This window comes from Sceloporus undulatus, chromosome 6 (genome assembly GCF_019175285.1).
Source record: "Sceloporus undulatus isolate JIND9_A2432 ecotype Alabama chromosome 6, SceUnd_v1.1, whole genome shotgun sequence".
NCBI classification, from domain to species: domain Eukaryota; kingdom Metazoa; phylum Chordata; class Lepidosauria; order Squamata; family Phrynosomatidae; genus Sceloporus; species Sceloporus undulatus.
The window spans coordinates 14,565,311-14,578,959 of NC_056527.1; the positions used below are offsets into that span (position 1 = coordinate 14,565,311).

At 38.5% G+C, this 13,649-nt stretch overlaps 2 protein-coding genes across 5 annotated transcripts in view; one reads left to right on the plus strand and one right to left on the minus strand.

Moving 5' to 3' along the window:
• GTPBP4 (GTP binding protein 4) overlaps positions 1-9,160 on the plus strand; it is a 21,775-nt gene extending 12,615 nt beyond the window's left edge. The window contains exons 9-17 of the mRNA XM_042474165.1: positions 101-190; positions 2,873-2,983; positions 3,174-3,251; positions 3,342-3,393; positions 4,036-4,136; positions 4,432-4,629; positions 5,424-5,489; positions 6,649-6,792; positions 8,919-9,160. Of these exons, the coding sequence (XP_042330099.1) occupies positions 101-190; positions 2,873-2,983; positions 3,174-3,251; positions 3,342-3,393; positions 4,036-4,136; positions 4,432-4,629; positions 5,424-5,489; positions 6,649-6,792; positions 8,919-9,071 (993 nt within the window). The 3' untranslated portion in view covers positions 9,072-9,160. The remainder of the gene's footprint in view (positions 1-100; positions 191-2,872; positions 2,984-3,173; positions 3,252-3,341; positions 3,394-4,035; positions 4,137-4,431; positions 4,630-5,423; positions 5,490-6,648; positions 6,793-8,918) is intronic.
• Positions 9,161-9,904: 744 nt separating this feature from the next.
• On the minus strand, positions 9,905-13,649 carry IDI1 (isopentenyl-diphosphate delta isomerase 1). Of its 4 annotated transcripts, none has more exons than XM_042474167.1 (5): positions 13,465-13,649; positions 13,056-13,216; positions 12,481-12,573; positions 11,621-11,751; positions 9,905-11,100 (listed from the first exon to the last, which is right to left on the minus strand). In XM_042474167.1, exons 1-5 carry the CDS (start codon positions 13,611-13,613, stop codon positions 10,783-10,785), a joined length of 852 nt encoding a protein of 283 aa, XP_042330101.1. In that variant the 5' UTR covers positions 13,614-13,649; the 3' UTR covers positions 9,905-10,782. The 4 variants fall into 4 exon arrangements, with proteins under 4 accessions (XP_042330101.1, XP_042330100.1, XP_042330103.1 ...); XM_042474166.1 differs by having other exon boundaries at positions 13,056-13,225; positions 13,465-13,648; XM_042474169.1 differs by having other exon boundaries at positions 13,056-13,225; positions 13,433-13,571.

The window sequence follows — 13,649 nt, forward strand, 5'->3', positions numbered from 1 at the left end:
TAATAATAATAATAATAATAATAATAATAATAATAATAATAATAATAATAATAATAATTTAAAGGTTTAATTTTATTTGTGTATGTCTACAATGCTTTAGAAAATGTTCGCTGATTTAGAAGCAGATGGATTTTCTGTAATAGAGACAAGCACTCTCACTGAAGAAGGGGTGACTCAAGTCAAAACAGAAGTGAGTATTTGTTTTGTACAAATTTGACTGAATGAAGAGAGGAGGGTTTTGGATGAAATATGCAGTTTGATACTGACCATACAGATGTATGATACCTAAACAGTCCTTCACTTAGACATGTGCAGACTGTTTCCCCATCATAGTTTACAAATGACATATCTAATGTTCAAAAAAATGGTAATTAAATTAAGTGCCCACCACTGTTTTTGGTGGGAAGGTGAGATATACATTGAAAAAATAAATATGAACTCTGCCAATAATTCTATATAAATCCAATGAACCTCTGCTGCTTGGCATTAGGACAAGGTAATAACAGTTTCTGACTTACATGTTTTGTTTTGTTTTACTAGCCATTCTCTGCCTCATTATTAGTCTCTTGTGGCAAAAATGCACCCCTGGCAGAAAAAGAACCTGTTTTCCCCCACCTGCTTATTTTGAGGAAGTTTTTACATTAGCATAGTCATGTAACTATTTACTATCCTCCATGAGGAAATGGCTCTCTTTTTGTTCTCCTCCACTCCATAACAAACTGATATATCTATATTTCCAAACTTGCATGGTAGAACAAGCTGCAAGACACACCTTTGGTTGTGTTCTTCAGAGATGTTTTAAAGACTGCCCTGGTTACACAAGAATCCAATATTAGACATTTATGGAGGCCCTCTTTCCATAGCTCCCTTTAAACTTCTTAACAACATGTTTTTGCCAAGAGGTGAAAGCATGAGTGAAGCCAATCATCAGAGCATGCAAGAGAACTGCCATCAACTTGAATTTCCAGTTCAATACATTCATTAAAGAACCAAGCAGAGAGAAGCTCAGATATGATGTTTAAAATAAACTTGTACTGAGATTCCCCAGCACTGAACCAGGGCAGTTAAAATAGTTTCAAACTGGATTAGTTGTCAGTGTGTTTTGGACCTAAGTTTCCAAAATAGTTTACACGAGTGGGAATAAGCAAGCCCAACCTGGAATCCAACCCTTGGTTGGTTGTCTTTTTTCTTTTTGCCTGCCAATCAGGTATAGTCCCTTTCAGCCTCAGTAGCCTGGGACAATCTGAACCTGTATCTGTCCAGATGATTTCTCAGAGCTTGAGGCCCCTTTAGAATGGTCACAGATATGCAAAAAAGAGCCTGACTATGTTCTTTGCAGAGTCTGCAGAAGTTACTTTTGGACTACATTTCCCAGAACCCCCTACTATCACAGCTACTGGCTATGCTGGCTGGGAGATTCTGGGTTGTGCAGTACAAAAAGATATCTTTCCAAGTTTTTCTTCTTTGTTACAGATATTTTCCAAAAGTGGAATGGGAGATGGAGATTTGATTGATCACATAACCTTTCTGGTTTTTATATTTATTACTCAGAATGTAAATCATAGATCTTGAAGTTGAGGTGTTCCTTTTCCTGAACTAAGGTTGCCCTGGAAAGGTCATAATTATGAATAGCCATAATTTTATTTTATTACTTAAATTTCAAAGCTGCATTTTTTTTTCATAAATGAAAAAACCAGATACTTTAGTACATTTAGTACATCATTATTTTGGATGGTTTTCTTGGATCTGTTTGGATGGCCATTTCTTGCTTAATCAATTAAGAGTATGCTTAAGCCTTTTGTACACACAAACAACCCCTTTTTGTCTTCATTTGCAGTGGGTCTCAGTTAAATGCTCAGAGAAAAGTCTCCAATTAATCAACACCTCCTGTTTTCATCCAAACTGAAGGTGGTTACTGGTTTCAAAACAAGATTTAAGAATTTTTGCTTATTATGACATTAATAGTTTTCTGGTATGGTTTTGTATGTTGAAACAGGAGTACTTCCTCTGCTTTTGAAGGAACTTCCAGCTGAGTAAATAAATGGGGCTGAATTAAGGATATTATTTGATTTCTCTGAAACATATACTATATCCAAGCACTCCTGGGGAAAATAATTGTATCCCTCACTTTACATTTGTACAGCTGTCTTTGAAGTCTGTTTGAAATAAAGATCCTGACTTTTGAACTATAGTTAGGAAAACTCTTGGACTCAGTTTTTTGCCTACTCCTTTTTCTCTGAGTAGATAAAGAGGAAAAATCCATACATGCTGGGTTTCACTCATCACTGCTCAGGGAAGACATAAAGCTTTAAGAGTTGCTCTTTTGAATAATCATCATGGTGCAAGTCTTGCATTTGCAGGAAAAACTAATGCTGGAGTTTGGATACTAGTGTTCATTGTATTGCTGACTTAAGTACTGTCAGCCCCTCCGTATCCATGGATTCTTTGTCCACTTGATTCAAGCATCTATGACTTAAATTTTAAAAAAAACAAAACCCTGGATGTTGCTTTTTTTAATAAAGAACACAATTTTATTGTCCATTATAATTAATGGAACGTGAGCATTTGTGGATTTTGATATCCTTGGGGAATCCTGCAACCAAACCCCAGCGGATAGCAAGAGCCCATTATATTTCAAGGTCATTGTGGGATACAGAGGGAATTCTTGAGACTGCTGAAAGTTTGGTTATTGCCATCAATTTATGATGAGAGTCTTCCAAGTCTTCATGTTATCAACAGCCCTGCTTTGATCCTACAAATTCAGGGCTTTGGCTTCCTTGATTGATGCTATCCACCTGTAATGAACTGTACAGGGCCTCTATTCACATGTTTTATCAGTATGTTTTAAATTAAGACTTTGTACTTTTTCCAGGCTTGTGACAGATTGCTGGCCCATCGTGTAGATACCAAAATGAAAGGTAACAAGGTGAATGATATACTGAACAGGCTCCATTTAGCTGTTCCAACCAAAAGAGACAGCAAGGTTGGTATGTGCATGGTTATATCTTTTTTTCTCTTTAGAAGTGTGTGTTTGCAACATAATGAGAGGTCAATGCTGTGTTGATTTGCCGTTGCTTGTGTATTATTCTCAGTTAGGAAATTGGCAAAATGCAGTGTGTTAAAAACAAAATCTGATTTCTTAAGTAAAATCTGATTTCATTTTTAAATCTTAGGAAAGGCCACCTTTTATACCTGAAGGTGCCTTGCTGCGCAAAAAACGTATGGAAGTTGATGTACCTAAAAAGAAACTGGTAAGTGTAATTACCTGGGGGAACAATATTAAAATTCTTATGAAGAATATTTAAAGGAGGCCTTATTTAATTATCTTTATTTGTTTGCAGGAGAAAGAGATTGAAATGGAGATGGGAGATGACTACATACTGGACCTTAAGAGTAGGTGGCAACAGTAATCTTAATGTTTAGATGTTTAACTGGATTTAGGCTGTAATCATGCATACTTACCTGGGAAGAAGTCCCATTGAAATCATATCTAAATAGATACATATAGGATCACACTGTTTGCTTTGTTTTGCAGACAGCTGAAGTAGAAACCTACAAATTCATTGTAAAACTCAGACTATCTCTGACCCTTGTTGTTGCTCTGTTTGGCAATATTAGTATTCCCTTCTAAATTTTAATTGGTAACTGCAATTCCCAATTGCACTTAGACATCTGTGTTGAAATATGCAGAGCATCCCATGTTCCTAATTTTTTGGGTTTACAAACTCAATGGGGAAATCTTTTTACATAAAGCCTGTTTCCATGGTTTTTAAAATGGTGATCATTTGGCAGATGGTTATCTTAATGAAACACCACCACCAACCTCATTCTTTTTCTAGTATTTTAATTCATCCTAGGATTCAGGGGTAGTTGCCAACCTAAATCGGATACAGCAACTTGAGAACCACTTGCCAGCATGCAGCCTATTGTTGTATAATGTAAATACTTTATTCCAGTGCCCCCTACATAAACTGGCCTACCTTTTGAGCAGCACAAATTAATAGTATCTCTGCCTTTTGGGTTTTTTTATTCTAGAATACTGGGATCTAATGAATCCATCTGAAAAATATGATACAATACCTGAGATATGGCAAGGTCATAACATTGCTGACTATATTGATCCAGATATCATGAAGGTAAGCATTACTCTGTGATTTGGTGTATGTCATGATGTTTAAAAGAATGGGTGTTTCTCTATATCAGTCTATGCTTTTCTTACTTGCCTTCTGTTGAGAGCACAAGTAGTTATAACTATATTCATTACCGAGAAAGCAGACAGCTAATTGGTTGATTTCCTTTCTTCAATATCAGGGATTCTGCTTATGCCTCTTATTTTGACTCAAGATTTGAAAACTTTAATAGGTGAAGAAATTAGAATGAACATTGTTTTTTTAAAAAGTTGCTAATGCATTGTGTTTGAACTCTTTGAAGAAATTGGAAGAACTAGAAAAGGAAGAAGAACTAAGGCAAGCAGCTGGAGAATATGACAGCGATTCAGAAAGTGAAGATGAGGAAATGATGGAAATCAGACAGTTGGCACAACAGATCCGAGAAAAAAAGAAACTGAAGATCCTGGAATCCAAAGAGAAAGATACACAAGGGCCCAAGATGCCTAGAACAGCTAGAAAGGCAAGCATAACTACTTTGTTGAAAATTGTTGAGACATGACTATGGTTTGAGGGATTAAATATTGCTCAATATTACACATACAGTACACTGGTTCACTTATAATAAATAACAGGCAAAATTAAAAATCAACGTTGTCATGGTGATTAATGCCAGTTAAACCTAAGGGGGGAAATAAGTCCACAGGCAATTGTAGGCCTATAGATGATTCAGAAGGAAAAGAATTATTGTTTCCTATAAGTTTTTTTGGTAAACTTTAAAACATATATCTTAAGATTCGATATTTTTTTAAAAAAAAGAAAAATAAAGTAAAAAAATATTAAAGCATATAGATAGATGGATGTGGAAATCGCATGGACCTCTAGAGATTGTGTGACTACAAATCCCAGCAGCCTCACTCAGAGCCAATGGTGAAGAATGCTGGGAATTGCACACAACATCTGGAAAGTTGCACGATTCCCACCCAGTATAGATTGTCTGCATCCTGATCTACACAAAACCACTAAATGAAATGGTACATTGAGTGGGAATGCAGAAAGACATCTCAAACAAACCTTTGGTATTGTTTACCACTTATTCAGTCCACATGGCATCTTATAGCAAATAAGAGAGTGTAGATTGGCAGAATTCTAAAACTATTGTTTTCTGATCTACTTATCCCCAACTGTTATAGTTTTTAAATGCAGGATTCTCTTGCAGGTTTTAAATAGATATTATTGAGTTGCTTCTTAAGTTCTTTCAATGCAAGAAAAAACAAGTTGGTCACTGGAAGTACAACAAATTCTTTGTGGTTTCAGGTCCAGCGGAAGGCTTTAGAGAAGGAGATGACTGATCTTGGGATAGACATGGCTGGCAAAAATGATGTAAGATCAGGGTTTTTTTCTTACTGATTTTCTGGTATTGATTTCTGTAGGCAATGTTTTTACTGTTTCTTGTTGTTCTTGGTCTCCTTCCATTTTCTGCAGTAGGAAATAGAGCCACATTAAGGGAATAGATTAATACTGGATAAGACTGGCAAGCATTTTAGTTATGAAAAAAAATTAGTAAGGGCAGACATAATGGAGGTGTATAGAATTATTTATGACATAGAGAAAGGGAATAGGGAGATTTTTTCTGACTTCTCACAACAGTACAATGTAGGATCATCTCAAATAGGATGTGGTAGGACTGTTTCTACCAGTCATAATTTCTGTCTACAGGTTGAGTATCCCTTATATGAAATACTTGGGACCAGAAGTGGGTTTCTGGGCCCCAGATTTGGACCCCCACCAGATTTTGGGATAATTTGCATATGCATAATAAGCTATCTTGGTGATAGGACCCAGGTCTAAATGCAATTTATGTTTCATGTACATCTTAAACACATAACCTGAAGGTAATTTTATACAATATTATAAAAATTTTGTGCATGAAACAAAGTTTGTGTATATTGAAGCATCTGAAATAAAGGTATCACTGCCTCAGCCACCCATGAAAAGGGTTTTGGAATTTGGAGTACAGTCGTCCTTTTGTATCTGCAGGGGATCTTTTCTTGCCCCCCGCCCATCACACACATATAGATAACAAAAAAACAAAACAAAAATGCAGGACCTCAAGTCCTCTCGTTTCCTGTGGTAGTGCTATGTGAATGTATGCACCTCCATTAAAAACAACAGGGCTTGCCATCTGTGGAATAAGAGGATCCCACTGTATTCTGAATTTCTGTTTAAGGGATGCTCAATCTGTACTACTTCCAGGATCAGAACTGCCGTGCTTCTGAATACAAGTCTCCTATTTGTGGTTGTGGCCTTCTCAGAAGACATCTGGATGGCAACTGTGATACAGGCCTTCCTTATCTAGCAGAGCTCATCTTAAATTTATTTGAAATCCCAGTTGTTTAAGGAATAGCAAAGCTTGTTATTATAAGCTCTCTTGGTCAAATTGATTGGTTTTCTGTTGAAAGTCAGACTACCCTAGTGTCAGATCCGTTGAGTGTCCAACTTAGAAAACAGGGACATCTGATTGAGCTGTTTGTATTTTTAGGCACATTATGTTGCTGACACAAGAAGATCCCGGAGTGTTACCCGTAAACGTAAACGAGAAGACTCTGTACCACCTACATCTTTAGCACGAAGTCGCAGCTCCTCCCATACACCACGTGATGTATCTGGTCTTCGAGATATGAAGGTCTGTCTCAGTTTATTTACATTACTAAGACTGCATTAGTAATTTTAGAGTTATCTAGATATGATTTTTTTTTTAACTCTGGGGCCAAAGATGTAGCATCCATGGAATATTGTCAGATGTATCTTTTTGCTACTCTAATGCGGAGGTGGGCCATCTTTGTAGCCCTGAAAATCTATGTTAACAGAGTTTATCAAATAGGAGGAATTTCTCTTAAATTTGAATGAAAAGAAAGTGGGGCCAGAACGCATTCATTTAAAGTCACTAGTTTCACGCAATTACGTGAATACGAATTGCATTCGAACTGGCTCCCCATTGCCAGAAAATAGCATGCCATTGTCCGAATTTGCGTGTGGCAGTCTATCACGCAATAACGTGAAACCGCATGATTGCATTCGGACTGACTTCCCATTGCCCAAATTTGTGTGTAGTGGGTTATCACGCAATATCATTAAACCCCATGATTGCCTTCAGATTGCCATTGGATTATACTTCCAATTCCCCTTGTCTGATAAACTCCAAAAACACTGGCTTGGTGGAGGGGGCAAATAGACATGTATGTGTGGGCACTTGCGCACACCTGTGCTATCCTGTGAATCAGTGTGTGTATCACAGTATGGGAGGCAGGGGCAAAAACTAAATCTGTTAGGAGGGCACAGGTTACTTATTCCTTTGCTAAACTGTGGCTTTGGTTTCATCAGTTGCTGCTAAAAATGTTAACTAGACAAAATAAAAGTTAGGTTTTAAAAACCTCTGTGATTTTGTACTGCATCTTCAGGATGAAATCAATTTCCTTTTATTCCTTTTTTTTTTTTTTTTTTTTTTTGGGAGGAGAGCATAATTTGAAGCGGAATCAACATAGATTTCTGTACTGTTTATAATGGCTGGAATCCTGTTGGCTAGTCCCAGCTACATTAAACCTATTAAATCAAGTACAGTGTGCCCCTTCCGGACTCCCCTGCGTAAAGCAAATTCTGCGCATGCTCAAGCCCCGTTTAAATGAATGGGGCTTGTGCATGAAGCGGTGGGATGGCGCATGCGCGCCATGGGTGCATGTCCCATTACTCCGAATGGGATGCACTGCCCCTTCCGCTCCGCTTTCAGCATATGGTGAAAGCCACGTAAAGTGCACCCGCGTCATAAGCGGGCGCACTGTATTAAATGATGAGTCAACACATAGTTAAATCCCAAATGATTCAGTAGTTCTACTCTTATCTGAGGAGTAATGGTAGGATTTAGGCTAATGAGTTTAGGCTCTAGTTGGAGAGTAATTACAGCTATTATGCCCTAGAACAGGAATAGAATTATGGCTTCCAGATCATTGTGAACTCCTAGCAGCCCTAGGCAATATAGCAAATGGTGAAGAATTCTGGGCATTTAAGTTCAACCTTAGTAAGGCTGCACACTTCTCGCTCCTTATTCAGTGGGACTTACCAATTAAGTCTTGAATATGTATAGAACTGCAGTTATCAGCCTAGTAGTCTCTAGTTGACACCACTCCCTGTCTTTGTTGTTGCTCCTTACAAACTAGTTCCTAAGCCTTTCTTGGTTTCCCAGAACACTCTTTTTGTGTGTGTGTGTGTGTGTGTGTGTGTGTGTAGTAATACACATACATGTGTTCACCTGCTAAAAGTGTTACTATCAGTGGGGTACACTGTCAAATCTCATTTTAATGTCAGAAATATCACAGGCAGCAAAAATTAGGCAAGGAAGCATACATGGCTGTTGTTCACATGCTAGCTTGAAATAAGTATAAAGATCTGACTTCACAACATAACTCTGTTGCTACATCTTGCACATACCTGTTTAGCTTATGCAAGGACTTGCCTGATATTACAGGAGACGCATTACCTTTATATTTTGTAATTGGACAATTGCTTCATTGCGTCTTGCAATAGCAATTGTTTCATTGCTTCTTTAGCCGCCTTGAGCCCAGCCTTGGAGGAAAGGCAGAGTGTAAAGAATTACGAGGTTACTTTTTCTTGTGTGTTATCTCTTTGTGTCTTTAGATGGAAGAAAGATGAACATTTAGTCTATAGATGTTAGCAAGATTTTGATGCAGTATTTTAGGTCTTATAGGCATGGAAGTGAAACACTGTTTTACTTAAAACATTTTATCATTTGTGTAGATGGTGAAGAAGACCAAAATCATGATGAAGAAAGCTCAGAGGAAAATGAATCGGTTGGGTAAGAAGGGCGAGGCAGACAGACATGTTTTTGACCTTAAGCCCAAACATCTATTTTCTGGCAAGAGGAAATCTGGCACAACACAACGAAGATGAATGACTCTTATGAGGACAATAAGAAATGGCAGTGCCTTGTACTAATTGAAATAATAATAAAATAAAATAAAATAAAAAAACCAAGGGAAGACCCTGTATACAATATGTTTTTTTTTAATTTAGGCTTACAAAAGTATAAATAATGTAACCAAAAGAAAATAAGCAGCGTACTGCCCACCTGGTTCAGAAAATGCAGGACAATGGGAAGTGCATTTTGAAGTCAGGTCCAACCACGTCATCATGTTCAAGAGGTTCAGATGATCTGTTATCTGGTGCCTCATAAATGCAGTATAATTCATGCAGCCCCATGACTTCATTGCAAACATTTCTCAGGTCAGTGTAATATTCTCCAGGCCCTTCAGACTCCCAGTTCTCCTAGCACAGTCTTGCTATTGTTCATGGATGAGGGGAACCATAGTAAAACACACATACACCAGGAGAGCAGTACGTGTCATCATACTAAAATTGTCACAGCTATTGAGCCACAGGAAAGCAAGGGTGGTGTAATGATTTGAGTGTTAGACTACAACTTGAGCGATCATAAGGTGGAAACCCACTGCGTGACCTAAAGCAGGTCACAATCTCTCAGCCTCAGAGGAAGGCAAAGATGTACACAACGTTGAATCACTCCCCTGCCTCACTCAAACTACTATTGGTACCTGAATTGTAGCCTACTGTGACATTATCTTTTCAAAATGAGGGAACAAATCCTCCTATTACTGTCGACCAATGTTTTTTCACCTCATTTTGGAGGGGGAATTCAATATGTACATGAATTTTAATCCTATATTATTTTTTCTCTAAATAAGCATTAAATCACTGTTAACAAGGTATTGAAAATTAGGGCATATTTTATTAATTGTAATTGTTCCAAGTAGTTAGTATAACCATCTCATTCATTATATAAACATATCCAAAGCCTTTTAAAAACATTAAATCTCCAGGACCCAGCAGATGTTTTAATGAGTAAATACATTAATAGCCTTTTCTGCAGCTCTTCATTCTCTAATTCCAACAAAACTAGAATCTCTAAACTTCTGTTAGGTGTTCTGAAGGCTACTTTCTAGAAAGACTTTTTGTTCCAGGAAAGAACTTGCTTCCTCCTTTTTACATGAAGTTAATTCACACTAAAGTAATTTCTCTTAATGACAAAAGCCACATTCAGCCATGACTAGTGAACAAATACTTCAACAGCAATTTATTAGAAAATTTTATGTAATAACTTGCTTATCTTATCCTTAGATATCCAGATTCGAAGCTGTCATATTTTATGAAATATAAAACATTTGACTCACAGGATAGATGAACTATTCTAAGCACTCTATTGTGCTTCAGTCAATCCCTTCTCTACGCCAGAAATAACCCATCTTTAAACACAGAGCAAGAGATCCTGGCCGTGACAACTCTTCATCATAATTAATCGCATAGTGGACATGCAGACTTCATCCTCTAGTGGGTATGTCAACAAGCATGTTGACAACTTGTTAGTAATCCAGCTAATAAACCCAAGATGTGAAAGGCAGAAGACTCAAACTTTAGTACAAGACATCTAGGTCATGCAGATACAAAAGCAAATCCCTTTCATCCATGAGGCAAGCTCCTATTTCACCCTTTGTGTTGCAATCAACTTTTACAAATAGTGTTTCAAATGTACCATTGATCAGTATTAAAAGTTATTACATCATTTCAGGCGAACATGTTTTACTAGCTATCACATTCTGTGTATCTTATCATGATCGATGAATCTCTTCAGATTATTCAAGTTGTCCCACCATTTGAAGAGAAAAGTCTCTGCAATCAGTTTGAACCATGGAGTAATCTTGACTTCATTTTGGGATGCCTTTTCTAGCAGCTTTCTTAGTTCTTCTTGTGTCACATAACTGTAACTTTTAATTTCATTGGGATCTGGATTCAGTGACACATCTTTCTTCACAAAGAGGATGTAGTCTATTTCATGTTCTCCCCAGGTCCCATTGGACTGGGCTTTGTAGTGAATTCGGGTCAGGTAGAGGAGTTCTTCTGGAGTCACCTACAATGATTTTTTTTAAAGTAAAGCCACCAACATACAAATAGTACAGAATGCTACTTCTAATTCTGATAACACAAAAACACAGATCTATTCCCCTAATGCAGTACAAAATACCAGCCCATAATCCATCAGCTGTTGAGTCCCTGGACAGTTTCCAGGAAAGAATGGAAGCGCTATAGGCAATATAGTATAAGTCCCTAGCACATTGGGGAAAAATACCAGTTACCCACATTAGGCAGTTTAAGAAGCACCTCTCTAAGAGGATACATTCAATACCCAGGAAGTACTCTGGGAGACTACTCTCACTAAGAGACTATTCTCACTACTCACTCCCCCAACTCTCATAAGAACACTTTTTTTCAGAGATGGGGGAGCTAATAAACTGTGGCTTCATTCAGGAAGAACAGTACAGTGTGAAACTGCATGAAGACTTCAGGTATATCAAACTAAAGGCTACTGTCAGTGCTGCAATTGATTATTTTTGCCAGTTACTGTACATGGAAGGAAAAGCATTATTTACCTGTTCCAGTGGAATTCCTAATTCTGCTTTCATTCGCCGCTGTGCTGCTCTTCGAATTCCAATTGCATTATTTTCTTCCAGTTCAAGTGAAGTACTCAGGGGATGACTGCAACAAGTGTTGGTAAAACAATCTGCAAAAAAAGGTTTGGTGGAGTTACTGGTATAATTCAGATGGTAGAGCACTTGAACTAGCCCACCTCAGGAACAGATTTTGTTAGCACCAAATACAGTACTCATGTTTACTATGCTGGAAATTTGAACACAGAGACACAGACATTTGTAGGAAACACATACTGTGAAAAGGGACAGAATACCTGCTAGCAGACTTATTCAAGGTGTTCCAAGGAACAGAAATTTATTAAAGCACTGCTTTTAAAAAGTGAAAATTATTAGGAACTGTACTTCTAAGAGCCTTTGTATTTTAAAATATATACTCATTATTTCTATTATGTCTCCCTCTCAGAGCTTGGAAAAGCTCTTTTTTGGATTACAACTCCCAGAATCCTCAGCCAACATAATCAGTGGCTATGATGGGAAGGGAACTTTGTAAAGAGGTAGCCCAAAAAGCCATGTTTCCAAGTTCTGTCTCATCCAATACCCACTTGTTGAGAGATCACAGATGGTAAGATTTGACTGGTAAGAGCCTGTTAGAAAAACAGATTAAATAAATTCTCCCATCTCCAGAAGACTATCCCAAGGAACTTGCAGTAAGTGTTGCTGCTATCCATCAGTTCATTTAAGGAAGACTCCTAAACTGACATTCACCCAGATGCCAGATGTTTAACAGATTATTCTCTTCTACAAGTATTTTATATGTAACTGAAGATGTAACACATGCTACACAGTGAGTAGTAACAAACCTGGGAATGTGATTTTGGCATCCGATCTTTGTTGCAAAAGTAGCTTGTTCTCCGAATTGAACAGAAATACACTGAATGCACGATGCAGCAATCCTAATACACACACACAGAAAACAAGCTTAAAACCATACCTTAAGCTAACAACAGTCCTTCTCATCCCCATGTCTTATCCTTATTTGTTTGCATGAAGCCTGGCAGCAGTGACAGAATAATAGCATTGCCTTGAGAACACATTCGTCATTACTACTTAAAATAAATATCTGAAGCCGTGAGGCTGAAGTGTATAAAGCTAAGCCTAAACCAAGTGGTGGGCCATAGCAAGATGCATCATGGGCACCTAAATTGCCTTCCAGTTCTCTAGAGAGAGAGAGAGCATACTTTCAGCATCTGAGGAACTCAAACTGATTTCTACATGAGATCACTTTTTAATTTTCCTCCTATTTCCTTTAGCTTCTTTCTTGCTAAACAGTGGCCTTTCAGATACCTCCGGAGGGAGGGAGGGCATCTGATTCTCCTCGTTGAGGGTTGTGACTGTGAGCAGAGCCACAACCGCAACAGGAAACGTTCACGAATACCTTTGTCGATATTTTCATTCAAGTGGCAGTTTTTCTTTGTCTCGGAGCCGATCCTGTTGTCGTTCTCGTCAATCAAGATGCACATCTCCGCCAGCAGCTGGACTTGCTGCTCGTCCAGGTCGTCTGTGTTTATTTCGGGCATAGCTCCAGTCTTTATCCCCCTGAAAACGCTGATCAGAAAGAAACAATCGCCAGTCACAGAACGAAAAGGGGAGGCGCCCATACAAGAGCTGTAAGAGCTGTTTAGGAGAAGGATGGCCCCTATACCCTTAATGCAAGGACCAAAGACCCTCAAGGCGCCAGATCCCATAGCAAAGAGCCAAAGAGTTAAAGCGGTTCCAAACCGGGTTATTTCTCCAGTGTGGACGCAGCCTTACATTTATCGGAGTTTCCTTCTGCCAACCCTTACCCCGCTCCGTGGTTCCGAGGCCACGCCGCGAAGGGAGACCGAGGCGAAAGGCAGCCGAAGCAGCAGCGGCGTCCTTCAGAGGAGACGACAGCCCTTGAAGGGAGAGCAGCCGCAGCAGCTGCCGCCAACCGCCACGCCGCGCGCCACATCGCCAGGCAACGCGCCTCCCCCTCCCCCGAGACGTA